Source organism: Filicampus tigris, chromosome 12, assembly GCF_054856515.1.
Source record: "Filicampus tigris isolate MCC_2025a chromosome 12, RoL_Ftig_1.0, whole genome shotgun sequence".
Lineage (NCBI taxonomy): Eukaryota > Metazoa > Chordata > Actinopteri > Syngnathiformes > Syngnathidae > Filicampus > Filicampus tigris.
In genome coordinates this window covers 16,071,440-16,092,589 of record NC_141228.1, presented here as the reverse complement: position 1 = coordinate 16,092,589, position 21,150 = coordinate 16,071,440, and the positions used below count along the sequence as shown (strand labels likewise).

The window sequence follows — 21,150 nt, the reverse complement described above, 5'->3', positions numbered from 1 at the left end:
CCTTCATCCATTTTTTCCATCATTTCCTCATTCAGCAAATAAAGTTTCCTCAATGAAATTAAATGAAATCCCATTATTCCGCCCACAAAACAAACCAAAAAAGCAAAAAAAATACTTGCTATCTCGCTTCATAGTCACAAAAGTAATGTCACGAGCACTCGTGAGCATATCGGCAACAGAGATTCCACCCGCTTCGCTTTTTCAGACACATTTACATATCATATTCGCATTGAGGTTTTTCTCTTTACAACAAATATAACTTTATTGAGGACGAGCTACTAGCCTTTCAGAAACCCGAAGCCTGAAACCGAGAAGACTTTCTCTCACCTGACCATCCTCGGGCGCAGTTGCAAGTGTACTTGTCGAGGGACAGCAAGGTGCATGTGCCTTTGTTGGCGCACGGGTTGTTGGGGTAGCACGTGGAGTTCTGCGGAATGTGGCAGTGCTCTCCAATAAAGCCGAGAGGGCAGACGCAGGTGGCGCTCCCTGGTACAGGAACGCCGGCCAGCATGCCCACGGAGCAGTTCCCGCCATTCAAGCAGAAGCCGGGATGACAGGGGTCCTTATGGTGGCAATATTCACCCAGGAAGCCTGGTGCGCATCTGTACAGGGATCCAAAAAACAATATGTAAACATCCACACCCTCAAGTGGGCACGACAGAGTGGCTGTGTTGGCTGAGTTGCCTGTGGTCTGAACTGTCAAGACTGAAGCATTTGCATACCAAATAACACAGCACTATATTGATGGAATAATCGAGGGGGTAATTGATTCTAAAAAGATTTGTTTGAAACAGTCCAAGAGTTAATGACGAACGGATGTAAAAAAAAGCAATGTGTTTCTTGGTTGTATATCTATGAAGAATTTTTGATTTGACCATCAAAAGCCCTTAGTCATCCTTCATACATTCTTCTTCACAGGGCCGTGGAGCTAGCCTGCGATGTCAGCATATTCCATCCTCTGATTGGTTGGTCAGAGGACAACTGTTTGACTAGTAAAATACGTCTTTACTGATCTGCAAACTTGAATACATTTGATGACCGGCATCTCTGGTGAGGATGATGTATTATATTTTAATAAAATACTTACTGTTATTGCCATTTTATTGCTTGAATATTGATTCTGAACTGCTCCAGATGACGTACATAAAATGTTACATTGTATGGATGGTCTCTAAAACTGATGTCATGGTATCAAGAGCTGCATTAAGTTGGATTAATACAAAGTGGACTGCCTGCCTGCTATTGATTTTAAAGACAAATTCCCCTGCTGATATGATAAACTAGACAATGGGGAAGTTGAGCTAGCTATAAAGGTTGAACTAAGGTCAGTCATGGTGAAGAAGAAGTTCAAAAGCAGAAGGATGTGAGGTAGCGTCAGCTGGAAGTTGTTGACAGAGACTGGCCAGAAATGATCAGTGGTAAAAAGGTCTCTTTTTCAGACAATTGAAGCCAAAAGAAAAATAACGCCGTGATCTATCCAAATGTTTGTCAAGTCACTCGTCTGCATTGAAGCTACATGAAACCACAGGCAGCCACTCCTGCTTAAGCCACTCCCAAAAGGCCACCCTCCCGTTTCTGCCATCCAAACCATTCCAGCTGAAGAAGCCTGTGTTTTAGATGCAATATGGCGAGTAGCCGCCTGGATCCTGCGTTTAAATGTGGACCACATCACATAATTGGAGCCCACGCCACCATAAGCAGTGAAGCTTTTTCGGTTGAACATATTTCATTACGGGCACAACATCTTGCATAGTGTAGTGTATAACTGGGGAAAAAAATAACATCACTATGTATGATTTTGCCACTGCATTTGCTCTATCTGACTATTTTTTCTGCCGACGGGAAAGGAAATTACAACATTACACAACACCAAAAGTCCACAAAGGATCACATCAGGGACACTGTTCCCTTTGAAACTTTCTATTCTGCATTTCTCCCAGGGTGGCATGACCTTGCCAAGTGTATCATTTTGTCACAAGCGAATTTACAACAGTTCATACAGTTTCCTTAGTGCGCCTGCATTGTTGTAGTGTGTGCAGGCGCGCCGCCGACACACTGTCTTGGGACAGTGGATGATTGAGCAAACTGCTGCCTCCTACAATGGCCCCCTACAAACCTGCCTCCCAAGACAGGCTCAGGTAACATAACTGGAGAGCCCATATAGAACATACGCCATAGTGGCTTTCACAAAAGCTATCCTGTAGCGTGTAAAAACTGAGGCACGATGAGGGCTACAGTTCTAGAATATTTGTAGAATTGCGTTACTACAACTAAATAGCGTGCAAATAATCTGTAAAGTTTGTCAAATGAAAAATTGTTACACTAGTAATACTTGTAAATCCATTATATTGCCATCAAAAGCACATTTTCCTTGTTACTGTTGGTAGAATTTTACAGAAGACGTTTGAAGCAAAAATGAGTAGCATAAGTCAGTGTTGTGCATAAAATATAGCTTTCCACCAAAAGCTTCTTTTTGTCAAAAATAGCTGATTTGGGTGAAAACAAAACCACATTCTACTGCTGATTACTAAAAAATGTACAAACCAACTTTTTTATGTGATGAGAGAGGAATAATCTTTCATTTGGTAGTTTTTGTGTTTACATATTCTGAGTCTTGAAAGATCAGGCAGTGATCTCTCAATGCTCTGAATTAGCTGGCATCCCAAAAATTCTTTTTTTTCTTAATGCATTGCATTAAAAGAGTTAAATAAAATAACATCAATGGGTTGACTTATGTTAACATGTGTAGGCATATTGTTATATACCTAAGCTTCTTTTTTTTAAGTGTGAAATGATGACAACCTCTGGGATCTCGATTTTACGCATGTTCTCCTCTAGCCCGTTTGATTAGAGCTCACGTGTTGACCACTTTCTAGCATCTACATCAGTATATCTGCGGCAAAGCAAACCCACCCACACCCTCCCGCAACAACGCACACAAGGTCCCTCCCGAATCTAAACACAAACACAACCCGGTCAGGAAATCACAATGAGCCGTCATTCAAAGAATAAGGAATGCTCATTTTTTTTGTCAGCCAGTATAATCCTTCCACCCTTTCTCGCAGAGTAATGACAGTGCCCTCTGCCCTGTGACAAACATCACATTAGTAGACTCTCACACAAAGACCCTGCACGCGGGTCACCGTGTCCACACTCCACACCAATGCTAGGTTTACATTACAAACTTCACTTGTATAACTATGGGGAATATGAGACGAAGTGGTAAGTAAGCAAGGTTAATCATTGTGATTTGCTGGAAAGAAAGCATGACTATTGACAAGTAACAATGGTGTGACTTTAAAAGGTTCCGGATAGTGCTCCAGTGCCGTTCAGATTAACTACCAGGGGTTATTCTGCCTTTATCATGTGAATAAAACATGTGAAATGGATAGATTGATAAACCTGAGTTTGCTAGTTTACACACCAACTTGCTCAAAATAAATCTAATTAAACATTGTTTCGTTCTTTAACATTAATTGAAATGCCATTTAACTGTTCCAGCGCCCCTACATTTTTTTGTTACAAGATTTTAATGACACCGTTTTGTATTAAAACAATATAAAACCAGTTTATTTCTTTACATCCTTTACATTTATTGTTGTAAATCCTGCAGAGTTTGTGTGTTGGATGTCTGGCCTAGTGGGGTCGTTGGGTTAGTCTGCATGTCCTGGGCTGCTCCCTGGACTCTGTGGACTCGGTGGGGGACAGGAGGATGTTGGCCAAGCTGTCATCAATGCTGGGCAACCCGGACCACCCCCTCCAGGGCACCCTAACAGCACTCCACAGCACCTTCAGTGACAGACTGTTACACCCTCGCTGTGCAAAGGAGAGATTCCGCCGTTCCTTCTTGCCTGCTGCTGTCAGACTCTTTAACAAGAACATTGTGTAGTCTCTACAAACTGGCGGTCATTAGTGCAATTGTGCAGTCCTGCACCTGAGCTCGTATCGTGCAATACCCAATATTCCCCACTACTGTAATACCGTGCAATACTCAACATTCCCCACTACTGTTAGTCTAGTTTTATTTTTATCCAATGCTGTTCCTTACATTTCACTACAGCACTGCAGCACTGTCACTTAGAGTATTTTTTCCTCTGTACTATGTACAGGCCGAAATGAGTGTTCCTCATATTTTTTATGTAGATGTAGGTTGGTGTGTATACACATGTGTATATACACATGTTACTGCGTATATCTACATAGGTTTGATTCTAAATGTTTGCCGTCAATGTTATACATTAATGGCCACATTATGCCGCCGCCCCTGTGTGACCTATATCTTTGCTACTGTAACAATGAAAATTTCCCCACTGTGGGATCAATAAAGGCATTCTTATTCTCTTATTCTCTTATGTGACCATCTGGGAGTGAGTTGTGGCTTACAGCAGCTCCTTATGAGAGCTACGACTTCATGTCAAGAGATAATAACGGTGTTTCAGGCCAGGACGGCTGCATGCATACATCTGCGTACAGCTGCAAGCACCACCGCAGACGTGACTCTTTTACCCTCACGTCTGAAAAAAAAAAAATAGAAAAAAAATATGAATAAATTCCTGGGAATGACACACTGGACTGTGAAAAGACAAATAAATATGTCCTTGGCAGTGAATGAGTTAAGATCATTCCATTCCTCATTCCTCATAACTCAAAACAACTCCAAAGTTGAGCAATCAAAAGTCTAGGAACTAATTGTTGATTAATTGTTTCTAGGAGCAAAAAAGGCATTGTTGCTTCCATCAATGCTAATTTGCTTAACTTAATAAATTAATATGGCATCAGTGATGGGAAGCTGAGCTTAATTTTTGCCACCAATGCTTTATGGCATGATAAAGAATCGATTATTTGTCCATTTTCCCAATGGATAATCAAGAAAATGAACACCAGGATGCTTTTTTTCTGGTATCCTTGTCACTCAGATCAAATAGAATGTCCTAGGTCAGTGCCCTTTAATTAGCACTCATGGGAGCAGTGACCACTAACTGCAGCAAAACCAAAAAAAAACTGACTTTGAAAGTCAAAATATCAAACGTTGCTTATGGGAAGACGGGAAGTTAGCTTTTCTTCCACTGTTTTATTAAATCGCTGCCGTCCAACCCATGTTGACGGAACCCAAAGTGTCAAAAAAATGATAGCACCCTGTCCTTCTGGTTCCAGAGCCAGACGGAGTGCTTTCTTTATTAGCATCAGGAAGTATCGTTCCAACCCGTGGCAAACAGACAAGGCTGTGCATGATTCATATTATTGTCAGGGAGTGGTGTCTCACCGGGGAGGAAGTATTCTGTCAATGGATTCAACATTTGGCACATTACTCAGCATTGTCATCCACAACTCAACAGCACAGGCAAGAATGTCTGCACATAAACGCAACTAAACTGCAGTAGAGCGGGTTTGTGTGACCGCGTCGTCTATGGGATTCTTTGTCCTGTTCCGTGACGGCTTTTTTTCCCCCCGCTTCATCTTTTCTCGATCCTTCTCTCCCAGCCTTCTGCAGCCCTTCTTTACCTCTTTCTCACTCCTCCACCTCGTAGTTCTGGCCCACTCAAGGTGTCAGGTTTCCACAGCTGGTTCACATTAGCGCCCCCATCTTGCGCACACACTCACATACACACACGCACACACTCCTCCCTTCTCTCCGCACTCTTTCTCCCTCCTCTACCTCATGCTGACCTCAGCCTGTCCCGGCTGGCCGTGGGGCTTCAATGAGCGGAGAGGGTTGGGTTGAATGTCACAAATAACGTCTCTCACACTAGTTTCTTTCCTAATCCTTATAACAGGCTCCTTGCATATTCCCCTTGTGTCCCATCCACTTTCATCCGCGCCAATTCGCCCCACCTCCTCCAGTTCCCCAAAGTTCAAGCTTCAACTGCAGACCTTCCAACCCCTAATCTAGTCTCAAAGAAGCCTAATAACTCCATCATGCTTTCCCCCTGCGGCAATCGCAGGAAAGCAGTGTGTGAGTGCAAGAGCGTGGATAAATCGGCTCACATTTCACACCATGAATGCGTCGCTGCATTGACTAAAGTCTGTTCAATGTACCGTGGCCCTGTGTGTGCATGTTTGGACGTCAAAAGTCAAGTGCATAATACATTACTGGCTTTATCGAATGCCTCCACACAGACAAAATGGCTGCTTTGGGGCAAAATAGAACAAATCTCACCCGTCCGCCACAATATATGAATTTGAACACCTTCGTTCCCATCAGATTCTACCTTCACAGCGCACAGTGCTGTTAGCTAGCTATCTATGTCTACACTAAAAATATGTAAAATGCATCTTCCCTCGATGCCACAATTTAAATAGCAACTTGGTTTTGTTATTTAAATTCCAACAAGATTGCCACCCATTTGCCAGCCAAGAGAAACTCCAGAAGCCTGTTAGCTTGCGGGCTAGCTGGTGGCAAGTGATTGGTAGCATAAAATACAGCCACCAAAGGCCTTCAGCAGATATATTTTCACAGCTCAAACATGTATTGTCGGCAAAACATCGATGCTAGACAAAGGACCATCTAATTTTCCGCAGGGACATGGTTTCACACATTCAGCGGACATGCCCGCATCGTTTGAGAGCGGAGACAAAGGCTTTATTTTTCAAGATTTTTAAGCCTAATTTTGTATACTTACCCATTTTCCTTCTTTGTGGTGTAGCAAATGCATAAGGCATATTTATTTTCATTTTATTGGCAAGCCAAGAACCTAAGACCTTACTAAGGAGCTGGATATTTTATGCATAGAATAAAAAACCAAGACAGCACAGAAAATCAAAACTAACCCGACTTAGAAAGAAAAAAGTCTTCAGAGAAAGCAAGAAGCTGAGCAGTCTCACTAAAAAAAAAAAACATCAAAGTGGCAAGAATAAGAAGTCAAAATAGGGTGGAGTCCATCGTGGGCTCATGTGGTAAAAGCTCTGACTTTTTTTTTCTTTTTCCCAGTGACATGCTTCAAAAAGACTCATCTAAGAAACTGCGGTAGACAACACAGGACCTCGACATGGTGTTCAGTCATTATCTTGTCCTTGTGGTTGTAATGAGGCCTAACTATAGACCTTCAAAACTTATGAACAGTCATTATCTTACTTGCAAATTTCTGTCAAAAACGCAAAGAAAACAAGTGTTACTCACATTAGCCGTGTCTGATTTGTGCCGACTTTAAAGAGCTTTGATTCTTTGTGGTTCTTGATTTACTGTAAGGGACTGTTTTGTAGTGTGAAAACCTCTGTTGGAGTGTCACTTCTACAGATGCCAGTTTGAAATGAGCACTTGTTGCTTAAATTAAATTGTGTGCAAAGCTCTGAAAGACTGGATGACTGCTACTATGTATTAAGCATAACAATACATAACTTCAAACCTACATGGAGTTACTTTTGGCATTCCTTATCATCAGTGAGTGACGGGAAGAAACTGTCACTGGGGGCTGGTTGCTACATTCCCCACTGTTTTGTAAGTCTTCTTACTAGTCTTATAGCAGCCTGGTATGAAATGACTCATTAGCATTTTACGACATGTTTGTTAGTCTGCTTTAGTGAGTGGGTGTGAGCGTTTAAAATCCCATAGACCAGGCTCCGGAAGAAAAAGAAAAAAGAAGCACCTATTTTTAGAACATGAAATAATGTATTTTTGGTTAGGTCAGACGGGACAGGCAAGCAAGCAAACTATGAAGTTGTTTTTAACAAAAATGGCTGCACTACTGTGTGAATTAGCCCATCGTTCCAAGGACGACTTCATTCACCAGAGAGTGAGCCACATCCTACACAAAGAAGCTCTTATCATTGTGGTGACATTTTTAACCGCATCTAGTGATCTTGGGGAGAGCCACAGGTCTTCCAGAGATTTACAATCTCAGGCACTACAGTTTATTGATTTTACTTTATCTGCCAATTCAAATTGAATCTGTCATGCATCGCACAAATTGTCAGCATACTGTTTGAGACTGCCAATGACTACATGCATGATATTTTGCAGTTTTTAAAATTCTGATATGTTACTGTATTTTATTTTTCGGTTCCATACTTATTATTTGCTATTTATCCGCTGAGTGTCGGCGGAAGTTCCAATTCAGACAAAAACTGCATCAGTACGCCTTGGATGAGTGGGATGTATACATTGGCGGGTAAATCTCTCAAAATGATGTCAAAGCCAAAGGCTGCAAGAAAATATGTCGAAGAATAATGAGGCTAGTTTAGTTCTGGGGCATCTCAAAGTCCAATGAAGGGATTCGGCCATGGATGAATGAGTGACAGTCTGACGAAAGCGCCGTAGCGAGACGAAAATTATAGTCCCTCCCACAGTGCTTGCCTCGACCCTCCCTCCCCCGATTCCCTTCACTTGTTGCTCTCTCATCAGTAAGAATTTGTGCTCTGGGGTAGTTCTTCTCAGATTACCTGAAAAGAGACATCCTCTTTTCTTTTGGCCCTTTCTCTTCCTCTGTCTGCACCGCAGGCAAATTTTGCCTGTCAGATCAAACAGGCAGCAGGTCTACACAACACAGTTCTTCTCTTTTTTTTTTTTTTTTACTGAAACCTGACTGTGAGAGAGCGACCGAGGGGGGGAAAAAGATGCTCTGTGTAGGAGGTAAAGTTCATCTGTTTCAAACACCACCCCACTATATAAGAAGGGCCAAAAGAAGGGTTTGATAACTCGACATCTACCTTTCCATAGCATGTTATGTGGTTTGCATAACACTGCTACCAGAGCACAAAGTACTCCCACAACGTGTCTTGTCTTCATCACAGCACGGCACACAAGCGGAGATGATGTTAAGTATGATTGGTATGTGGCAGTTTGTCACCTTTCAACGTCAAATTACGGCCTGTGTTTAAGTGGCACAATTTGGTTTGGAATGATAACCCTGATCTGTCTTAACCCTAACAATGGCTTTAGATTGTGTAGCCAGCTGACCTCAAACTTGGGTTTTAAGTTGAAAGTGATTTTAAAGTGGGTCTGCGCGGTAGATAAGTCCAGCATTCTTACCTCAGGCAGCTGGCAAAGATGAAATCTTTTCTTTCACGGCAGCACTTTGAAACAGTGATCCATGCCTTCATCACATCTCGGCTGGATCACTGAACTACACTGTACTTTGGAGTCAGCCAGTCCTCCCTCAAACGTCTCCAGCTGCTTCAAAAAGCTTCTTAACCGGAACACGTAAGAGGGAGCAGATAACTCCTACTCGGCTTCCTGTGCACTTTAGAGTTCATTTTCAGATTCTGCTATTTGTTTTCAAATCTTTAAATGGCCTCACCTTTTCTTACCTCTCTGAACTGCTCCATCCGTACACCGCCGCATGGTAAAATTTCTCCTTGTTAAGGTGGGACAAACATTGTGATTTTTGAAAGGTTTTTTTTTTGTGAACTACATCTCCTGCGTGAGAACCTAAAAGCCAAAGATTGGAGTGCTCCCACTGTATGGTTGAGTCATTGCTATTCCACTTCAGTCCTGAAGGTCCCATTTTGCTGACGAACACTGAATGCTAATGTGAAGAATTATGCTAACAATTAAGCAAACATTGGCGCCACGCTCCCTCTGACCACTTTGTGACACCGAATTTGAAATTAATCCAACTTAACAGTGAGTTGGCCAATTTGAAAACAAGCTTGAAATGTTTAAGGAAACATACTATCAGATCAAACTATGGAAGGACATACCACGTTGTGGAAATGTATGTACAGCATGTGACATTTCAGTAATGATACAAGACATGAGCAGCATACCAAGCAATTTTGGGACTTCCACAGATCCTATACAGGACACATACCTTTTTCTTCACACCCAGATCAATGGCTTGCAGTGACACTGGTTGGGCAGCTTTTCTAAACCCTGCCCTAAAAGGCAGGCTGGCAGGCTTTCTTATTCACTTTTGCTCCTTATGATAACATTCTTGCTGTCCAAAATGTGATCTGTGAGCTCTCTAAGCATGGCAAGTAGTTCAAGCTAAGGATTTACATGATAAAAAACAGATGCATGTACTATAGGAGTAGCATAGCTCTGTTTTTTTCAGGTTGCACGGATGCCTCAGGAGGTTCATTTAAAAGCCACCGCATGCAAATCAATTAATTGAGTAATCTCTCTTTGTATGTTCGTAACTGCTGTTTCATTTCCTGCATTGTATTGAGAAGAACAATACTGGCTGGAGGAATTTCCAAGACGGACAAGTGCGAGGATGTTGATCGACTTTCCATTGCGGACGTCATGTTGCTCGTCTTCAGACGAGATGTTAAAACAAACCATGAAAACGCCACTAGGCTTAATGCTATCATATAATGCTAAACCCCATAGAAAGGCTAATGGAAATTAGCATAGAATCATTATTCTGATAATAACATTTACCATAAATAGAGCAGCAAACCATACATATAGAATACAACAATACTAATTGTCACGTATTGTCATGTGTTGTCTTTCTGACTACTTAAGATGGATTTTTTTTTTTCCTTGTCTCCACTGTTCCTTTTGGGATCGCTGGAGGACGGAGCCTCTTTGCCGCACGTGCTGGCAATTCATTCTCACTAGTAATTCGGTGCGGCATCAGCGGAAGGAAGGTGCTATTATTATTGTATGAAGTGTTTCTGTTTTCACCAGCACTGTATTTGTCTCGCTCATGCCAGCAATACTTACGGTTAGTTTGTTTTGCATGTAAGTACTTTTGTTATTTTCTACCTTGTGCATTTTTTTGGTTCATTTTTTTCTTCTGTGCAAGTTGTTCTTTCGACACCATCTTTTGTCGTCACGGTATTTCATCCTCTGTATTTACTTTTGGATCAATGAAACCTCTTCGATTGCTCATCGTTTGTGGAGTCTGCTTAATGATCCATCCTTCGGCCGTTTGCCAACCCTTACAAATATTTCCTCTGCTCTGTGGGAAAAACGACCATGAAAACTGTGGTACTGTTTTACAATGACCCTGCATGTCTTCCAATACACTGCTCGGCATGTTGCAGCTACACTGATGGCGTGCGACTCTACATTCCGACTTACCTGCATACTGTAAAAAACATTAATAACGATCGCTTAAAAATCTACGTGAAAGATGAACATTGATGCAATGGAGGTTCACTAAACAGTTGTTGTAAAGTTGTCCCTGCTTTAATAGAATGCAGTTTGTCCAGCCTGATCCCAAAAATGATCCATGTGACATAATCACGCTTGCTTGGGCTAAAAGGCTGGAGTGACTGTTTACTTACAAGCGACTGCTTTAATTCACAGAAGAGATGAGCAAATAGAAAATTTGATTTGGTTAACAACGAGCCCTTTGAGCAGCAGCGAAGGGAAGGCGGGACAGAAACGGGCAAGTGTGCGTAGGGATGTGTATACTTAGTCTTTGTCTATGTGCAGAAAGAAGAAAAAACTCGATTGATGAGTTAATCAGTATAACAGTAGGCAGTCACTTTGTCAGCTGACTCTTCCAAAACTGAAAGAGTCCTCTCTGTGTGGCTGCGTTTTATCGTTTTGATCACTGAATAAAACAAGGAGTCAATGTTCACAAGAGCAAGTGGAAGCATAAGAAACAGGACGATTTCAACTCCTCATCCGGCATCAGCTGAAAACCTTCTGATTCCAGTTAATCCTCAATTAGCCACTTGACAGTCAGGATGACCTTAAACATGTCACCTGATATTTTGCTGTTGCCTTGGCCTCAGTATGCAAGACAGATACAGTGTGCAAAACACAGTTAAGCCATCCATGATGTACTGTATCTGTTTCGAACTGAGAGAGAGCGTGAGAGAGGGGCCTGGAAGGGTCTTGGTAAATCAATGTTGTTTAATATCCACCCTGACCACCAGCCAGGAATGTGTCATTCTGTCGGTTTATGGCAAGATTTATTGGCAGCCGGTTGATAATCAAACGGTGATCAAGGTGACTGATCGCAGAGGGGCTCCTTCGTCTTTTGGATTAGTTGGAAATAAAGCTTTGCTGATCACCTTGGCCGTACGACGTGCATCTCTCAAGCCACCAGATACACACACAGAAGAATGAGACTCACTATCTGACCTTCAAGAAGACAGAAAGAATGTCAAACAGTGAATAAGATATGTGGCTTACTCCGTCTCCCCTTTTACAAGAGTGACTACGAGCATTCCCAAAGGTGTGGGAACCAAAGCACATGGTGATTCACACTACACCTGATGAAATATGTTCACAGGGCGACACAGTTAATTACATTTGTGCGATTTTAATTGGAAGGTAAGAAAAGACGTCAGAAAGCAGAGCTCATACTGTATAAACTCAACAGGACCACTCAGCTCAGTAAAGCACCGAATCGTGCAATGCAGATGGCGCAAACATACGAATATGCGTTTTCGAAAGCCACTGTTGATTCAAGCCGAACGATTTTACTGTCTGAAGACGAACAACATGACATCAACTGTGGGAAGTTGAGCTACAATCTGTAAGGACAGCCACTAGACCGGGAATCTCCAATCTCCCAACCACAATCATCTCAAATAAATACCGTACTGCACATTGAAACGCTTCTCCTTAATGATCTGATGATACATTTGGTATTAAAAAAAACAAATACAACTACTATGTGGTTCTATTGTTGTAACTCAAGTTCTAAATAAACATGTCTGATTACATTTGTTCTAAGTAGGTCTTTTCACAGATTTGAAGTCTCCTGGGGAAAAAATAGTGGAAAATAAAATACTGGCGATGCCAAGATGTATTAAATCTGAAGTAAGACAAATTATAATAACATTCAAGGTACTAAATAAAATGTTGGAGGGGGAAATGTGTGTATTGGTATTGTTCCCAGTAGCGGTGCACTTTCTCACACAGAGGAGTCCATTATTCTCCACTCTGTTTGAGCGAAACCTCATGGTGTTGAGCATTGATATAAAAGCCCTGTTTGTCTACTTTCTTTCACATCCAACACCAATAGTGTTCACCTTTGTAGTCACAGCTAGCTCGGTCTTACCTGCAGTATCCGGTGCCATTGCTAAAGGTCTGACAGGTAGCGTTGTTAACACACGGTGCTTTGTCATCCACACACTGAAGAGCTGCAAGAGACAAAGAGACAGGTCAGAGACAAGTCCGGAATTTTGTCAGACTGATGAATTGTTCAGAGAAAATAGGCAAAATTATGAAAAATGCTGTCTCTTGCAATATCAGCAAATCTGGGGGAAAAAAAATCATGGTTTGGCAAAATGCGATTTCTGTTTCCATTTTCGATTTTCGATTGAATCGTTACATCCCTATATAACATCATTTTGAGAAAACCAAATGTGCAGTTCTCCAAATAAGAGGGTAAGTATGCTTGCTTTCAGCTGTTTGTCACTCCCAATTTAAGTTAATTGTAAAAGTGACATAAGAGCATTAAGCATTGTATATTGAAAAACCAAAATGTTCAATCAAACCTTATAATTCCATTTAATGAACGCCGGCTCGCGTATAATGTGAAACGCCATAGACCAACTAACACAAATAAGCATAGATGTTCAATTTTTCAGAAACGTCCACTTTGTTTGCATTTTCAGACTTTAAAATGGGGGCAACAGGCAGGACACCACTTTGATCAAATTCCAGTTAACGGCATCACGGAACATGCCCCTTAGGCCACATATGGCTCTTCCTTCTCCTGGTGCAAGATGAAGCAGTGCGACAGCGTCCAATTTAACGCAGTAAGGTTGGCCTCAGATTAGCGAATGGTCACAGGGCTGCCGGATGGGCCGGCAGACAGAAATGAGCCTTGAGGAACGAAAACAAAGCCCGCCTATCTCCCCGCCAATGAAACACTCATAGCCACACACACCGGCCATTGTGTGGGCACCGGGCCACAGCTCAAGTGGTCTTTGCTGACACCCAAGTGGCGCATGCAAGCAAAAAGACATGTAGTGTTCCAGCCTTTATTAATCAATGCAGCATGGATCCAAATGAAGAAAGACGTGCCAGGATGAATGTGACTGTGATGAATCATAATTCATTAGCCTAATAGCATCTTTGCCTAGTCATTTTTGAATATTTTCAGAAAACAAGAAACACACAATTCAACAAACAGGAGTCCAAGGCTCCCGATATATTGCCGAAAGGTTTGCGATACATTTTGATGGATTAGACAGATAAATTACACTAGTTTGAGAATTCCTGCACTTTTGCTAGCAATAGTCTTAATTGTCAAAGTATGTGTGATTCAGCATTTTGACAAAGCTGATCTGAGGCAGGGTCAGTTGATTTGAAGGAAACGCCAACAAGTAGAGTCAGAGCGATACAGGAAGTACGCTGAGCAGTGGTGTTACTTCCTGTGCCTGTAATTAATCACAGGGTGACTTAAGTTCAAGAGTCTCTGTGAATAGAAGCAGACGTGATGGCAATCAGAACGTGCGCAGAGTTCATTCTGAAATGGTGACTAATACCTTCGAGACCATAGTCTGACAGCATAGTCCATTAGACATGGGGATAGTGGGATGCCTGTACATAAACTCGCGTGAAATTCATAATCCGAGCGTAGACACACACACGCTATATCATTACAGTCCACTGGGAACACTGAACTATTTCAGATCTGATTTATGTGGACAGAACACTTTGGGTTGGTCCATACTTGGTGGAACATTTGACGTACATGTGAGCTACACTAATAGGTAGCAGATACCACGAGATCTGTAATAGAGAAAAGACTGTCTCAATATAATCTGCACGCAAGCCAATTGATTTGAACTTTTAAAACATTTGAAAATTCTGCATGCACGCCCTGTTGCGGTGGATGGAGAAACAAATAAATTGTGATTTTCAGTATGTGTGGATGTGGAAGTTCACGTTACTTTGGTAAATGCCAAAAGTGAAGGCTAAAGTTGGGATCTCAAAATGTGGGTGATGCACCAATACTGTAAAAAAAAAAACTAATGCTAGAACGTGTGTTGGAAGTTGGTGTGTCCTATTAAATAGTAGAAGGAACTGAAGTTGGCCAGAGTTCTTACGAGTGTTCTCATTTTGCATTTGTTTGTTTTTTTCCCCATTCAACGTGCATAGGCAACTTTGGCTTTCCACGCCGACATACGAAAGCGTTACAGTAACTTAATTGCTGGACAATACGAAGAAAAACAATGATAATTGACCAAGCAACGACTTGTAACTATGAATTTTTAAAAAATGTAATTATTATTTCCGCACCCATTAATCGTTTATATATTTGCTATTTTAAATTAAAAAGCCAAATTAAAAAAAACGTTTTCTTTTTGTTTTTTACACATTACAACACAAGGCAGAAATAATGACATTCAAACATTCCCTTGCCCCAAAGGAACTAATAAATCGGGGGGAAAAAAACAAATCTGCAGTTAAATACTAAAGGCAAAGTATTGTAAAAATATTGTAAAACTGTCAAATGTTCTGCCTGTAAAGCATATCTATATTGCCCTAACCGTTAAGGGAGTTATTTTATTCATATATGATTTGACATAATCGGCCAGTGGTTATTGGACTTTTACTCTGCCAAATATCGGAATCAGCCTAAAAAAAACATATTGCTCGGGTCCTAGTATTAAGTTCCTCTACAAAACAGCGCATGTGAGCATGTCAGATGTTCTGAGGTTGACCCCACAGTCTTCGCACTCGCCAATGCTTTGCGGATCCCCACAGAGATCCAAGAGGGAGCTTGACGGAGGGGAGGGAGAGAGTGGACTACAAAACAAGAGAGAGTGATTGACCTGCGAGACAGTGAGGGGGAAGTAATTACGAAAACAACACGCAAAGACTAAACACAAACCGCCGTCCCTGAGCCCTGGCACACATCCACGTAGCCGAGGACAGGAAGTTGTTCACGCTAAGTGAGGAAGTCAAGTCATTTCCTGGAATCGCTGTACAAGCCCCTCAGATCCTGCGCTCCAAGCTGTTGCCGTGGAAACGTGCAATAAAATACCCTTAGCTCAGCATGGAAGGAGGGAGATGAGGCTCAAACTAAACACCGTTACCCCGAGGGAAGCTCTGCTGGCCCACACAAACAGCACACTCGAAATATTTGGTCTTCTGACATCACGTTCGGATTGGAAGCAGTGACTCAAACCAAAGCATGACAGGATGTGAGAATTTTTCTTTGTCCTTATACAGCAGCCTGACATTAAAATAGAATGCTACCTCGACTTACAAGTGATCCGACTTACGTAACTTCACCAGAGAACAATTGGTCATAAGAGGCCAAGGTGTTTATTGCCATCCCAGATGAAAGTTAAACACAAACCACAAAACCTAAGAAAGCCCATTGGCTTAATGCACAATGCAAAATATATAACCCTTTGTGCAAACTTTGTGACCTTTGAACACAAACGGTGGAACGAAATGTTCTTTATCCTCTGCGAAGAACGACTAATATTACTGCAGCTTAATGAAGAGTTGTGACCGTCTTTGTATATTTGTGTCTGTATTACAATGCCACTAGGTGGCCAAGGTACGCACAGGAAAAGGAGCAGCAAAACATATATAGGACTGAAGCCAAAAAAAATGTGGCAAAAATTCTTTATGTTCATGCCATTTTTATAAGGCACACTACTATAGAGCGCTATATTTCTCATTCTTATTAAAAAATATTTGTTTGGGGTTTTTTTGGGTGGCAGGAACGGATTAATGGCATTTCTACTCATTTCAATGATGAAAGATGATTTACGACTAATTTTATTGCAGCTTACGGAGTCACCTAAATGTGAAAACCTTCGCTTATTACATATGTCTGTATTATATTTCCTACTGGTCACCAAAATTGGTTGTCAATTAATGTCAATGGGCACTGAGGCATGAAATCATGACGCAAAAACGGTTTCATCTTTTATATTATTTTATCATGTTATTACTGCACGTTTGTAGTACTGTACTAAGTACAATACTATAGAGTGCTATTTGCTAATTAAATAGACGTTGGGAATTATAATGCTAGGTTATTGGTTATTACATTAATGGCATTACCTTTCATTTCAGCGACGAAAGAGGATATGAGATAAAGTGGTTTTCAGTTCTGAGCGTGGTCACGGAAATCAAGGCACCACTGTAGTAAACCAGAAACTATCAAGATTCTAATGTAAGTGATGGCGTGACCCACGAATTAGGCGGCTGACGGTCCACTGGCATTTGTAATTGCGCAGAGGGGTTGGTAGAGCTTGTTGAGTGGAAAATTAGCCAGTGTGTGTCTGACAGAAAACAAAGAAAACAAAAGAAAAATCAGACAGACAGCAATTGTGAAAACCGACCAAACCATCTTAGGGACTTTCCCTCTGCTCACTCAGGTCCAAAGTTTTTGTCTGGTTTGAAGCTGTTTTTAGGGAATAGGATAAGAAGAACCAGACGACAGATGACCCTTCTTCAATGACTGGTCTCAGTGACTGTGTGTGAAACAATTTTTAAACGTCACAAAGTCTAACTACCCCAAATATTTTTTTCTAAGCAACTTCGCAGCATGACTTGTACTTACTACTTACTCCGTGCACCCTGGCTGGCTGTCTCCGGGCTTGCAGGCTTATTTAGCTGAGGAATGCAGCCTGCGGTAATTCCCACTTAATTTTCTAACCCGTTGAACAGGGCAGACACAACGCTTTGTGTAATTCCCTCAACTTCCCAACCACAGACATCGCCTCCTGTAGTCGCGCTTCTCTGCAGCGCTCACACCTTTCTTCGTTCCACATTTTGACTGGCACCCATTTAATGCATGAGGATTAAAGACTCTGAGCGCAAACTGGTCAAGCAGGCACGGGCGTGGCAAAGCAACAACCAAAAAAATGGCCCCATTACTAATACTTTTAACCAAGTTTGTGATGCATGTAAAACTCTGGAACTTTATCAGTTCGGATCTAGTCTCATCCCAGATGGTATAAAGCACACAAATCGCAAACTGGTGCAGGAACATTTGGAGCAGAGTCCCAAATATGAAACTGGGGTTCCCGGCTCCCCGGGTTTCCGAGAGCCATAGCTTGGGAGTCCATATGTGGGACATACCTCCTCCTGCGTGCCCTTTAAATCTTGCCTGAAAAACGGTGATAAAAGAGGGACACTACTGAAAAAAAGCAATATAGCAGTGTTTACATCTATCTACATTTACATCGAAATGTGTTAGACAACTCAGGACAGAGCACCTTTTCTTTGAAGACACGCACTTTACAAGTGAGCGAACAGGACGGATATGATTAAGTGAATTTAAAGTGACTAACATTTACTATTTGGTCGCATAACTCTTAGTTGCATTAACTGCAACTCATAATATTCACCAGACTGTTGCTTTCTCCATTTGAAAGGCTTTTCCAGGCCTTTACCGCAGTCTGTTCCAGTTCTTGTTTGTTTCTGGGGGTTTCTTGCATCAATCTCCTTTCAGGTGGTAAAATACATGCTCCATCGGGTTAAGGTCCGGTGATTAGGTTGGTAAGTCTAAGACCTTCCACTTTTTTCCCCTGATGAAGTCCTTTGTTGTGTTGGCAGTGTGTCTGGGGTCAGTATCTTGTTGCATGATGAAGCTTCTCCCGATTAGTTTCGAAATTGCCAGACAAAATGGTTTTGTAGACTTCAGAATTGATTCTGCTTTGGCCATCATGATCATCATCATCAAAAAATACGTTGAAAGAAGAAATGTTCACACACTTTCCACAAGGTGCAAACCATTCATCAGCAAAAAGAACAAGCACAGATGAGCCACAAAACTCTTTTATAAACTGATGAGACCAAGAATAAGCTTCACCAAGCAAATTAATCAAAAAAATATCTACAGATGAATCAATTACGAAAATAATCATTAGTGAGCAGCTCTAAAATTGAAAAATGTGCAGCTAATTCATGTGATCGATATCGGAATGAGTAACTGCCGATCTCACCCATGGATGATCGTGTCAGAACCTGCAGCATAAAACAAAGAGGCGACTTCTTATATAAATTATTAACGTGGCTTAATTTTTACTGGAATTATGAGGGGGTTCTTTAAAAAAAAAAAAAAAAAAAAAAAAAAACTTCTCCCCTGCAAGGGCACCCTAGACTCAAAAGGTTTGAGAACACCTACCTTAAATCATACACGCTGCTTCAAACTATCTGCATGTACAACACTCGGAATGGAAAAGACTAAAGAAGTAATGGCAAGTGCATTGCAAAGTTAGACGACTTCATGCCACATCAACAACAAAGCCAAAGGGCAGTGGGCAGAAGTGGGGGTCAGTAAATAATGCAGTGTTGTGAGTCGCTCAACAAATTGCTTTGTTTTCAGAGTGCAGGGCTGAGGCACTGCACAAATAAACCGCATTTCACACCAGACAGACACACGCGTGGTGCAATCAGTCTTTTGGTCCATTTGGTCTGCAGCTATAAAATGTTTTGGTACCCGGATATCCTACTGTGAATTCTATCAAATAATCGGGCATTCGTACCAAAAAAAAATGGATATTTTAAATATACTGATATATCAAAAAGTGATCAGTAGGAACGGCGACTGTGTCAGCTGTGAGCAACAAAGTGTGCAGAAATCATTGAGCACTGCCAGGCCGGCTAGCGGGGCTAGCGCGGCTAGTAGCTAAACGCTGGCAACAAGCGCCGTACAAAACCGTGCCAGCGTGATTAAGTCGTATTTTCTAGCACCCTTAATTAGCCACTGGACAATATTTCAGGACAACGTTGTGATTTTGTCTTCGGTGGTAACAGTTTGTGATGGCAATAAACGGCGCCCCAAACATAGACTTGCAAGAGTGTCAAGTCAGCCGTTACACCCCGACAAGCTGCCGGTGCTACAACTTCCAAATAAAAGCATACCTTGGCATTGATGTCCATATACTATTTGGTAAGTAAGATTTATTTGAAAGTTGGCCTTCTTCCTGACAGTTTCAAGTAAATAAGTGGGTACTCAAGGCATTTTTTTGAACCGAGGTACTCATATTATTCGAGGACCCGTTTCAGTCTTAAAGGCAACTTAAATTGCATATTTACAATAAGTACAGAATTATTTACGTTTTATAAATCAATATACTTTAATTGAGCACTTACTTTTTACTTTGCTACATTTAAGTGCAGTGTTTACTTTAAATTACACCTTTTGAGTTTATTGTTAGTTTAGCATCACCATGTAAAGAAGGATAATTAGCTTAAATTGCACTCTTTTGTTTGCTGGTATACTGCAGCCTCGGTGACTGTGCTGGTAATTACTGAAAGTAGCAACAAAGACTAAGTATTCCCCTCCTAGCAATGTTTTACCATAAAACATTCTTTCTGTTTACACTACTTGCCGATATGCAACAGTAACGATCTTATGCGGACTGTTTTGACTTATTTTGGTTCACTTGGAATTTTTTTTTTTTTTTTAAACATGGAAAACAAACAAATCCAACAGAACCCGGGTCGCTCAATTTAAAATGTCCCTTTTTTAACAAAGCTTAAAAATGATTCAAAATCAGGGTTTTTAAGTGTATATTTACAGTATATAAGTGTATATATAGCTATATTGGAAAGTTGAAGATAGTCTGAGTGGTGAAGGGAAAATTCTTGGTCGGGACGGAACCAATAGCGTTTACAAGGCCATCAATTACTTCCGACAAGAGAAAACAAACTAGAGGAGCCCAAGTCAGCAAAATTACAGTCAATCAGATTGGACCAAAACAATGAGTTTTTGATTTTTGTGTGTGTGTCATGTGTATTGTTACTAAAAATCTCTCTCATAAACTGCCCAGAGGCTATGTGTCGAGAGGCAGAGAAGCCAAGACAAGCAAATGTAGGTCAGGACAGAAGCTATGATGCTTTTTCCGCTGCCATTTAACCAACAGAAAAAACGATACGAATGCCCCATTACTTACTGAGTACTTGCATTTACCAGTACCAGACTGTGTTTTACAGTGTGTTTTTTTTCTCAGTAACAAACCCCAAAAAAATAATAATGGGAGGTGAGACTCTTCACATTAACACTAAACTGACTTGTACTGTTCTTGCGGCTCCATGTGTTTTAAAGTCACGGTTGTTTGAAGGTTTATATTTATTGTAACATCTATGGTCATTTCTCTTAGCCTGTCTATTAGGGGTGTGACGGTACGCTAACTCACATTTCAGTTTTGTAAACTTCGGTTCGGTATATTTTCGGTACAAAAAAAACAGATTATTTTTTTTTAAAATATGTTTATTGTGAAAAGATGACAAGTAAATGGCACATTTTTTTGAAAAAATAAAAGCGAACTATTTTGGTGATATTCTAAGGAATTACACCAGAATAAAAAATACACGAA

At 41.2% G+C, this 21,150-nt stretch overlaps 1 protein-coding gene across 1 annotated transcript in view; it reads right to left on the bottom strand.

The window, feature by feature from the left end:
* Positions 1 to 21,150, bottom strand: part of notch2 (notch receptor 2) — a 52,321-nt gene that overhangs the window by 23,715 nt on the left and 7,456 nt on the right. Inside the window, exons 2-3 of the mRNA XM_086047059.1 lie at positions 12,906 to 12,987; positions 328 to 602 (exon numbers count right to left, since the gene is read on the bottom strand). Of these exons, the coding sequence (XP_085903185.1) occupies positions 328 to 602; positions 12,906 to 12,987 (357 nt within the window). The remainder of the gene's footprint in view (positions 1 to 327; positions 603 to 12,905; positions 12,988 to 21,150) is intronic.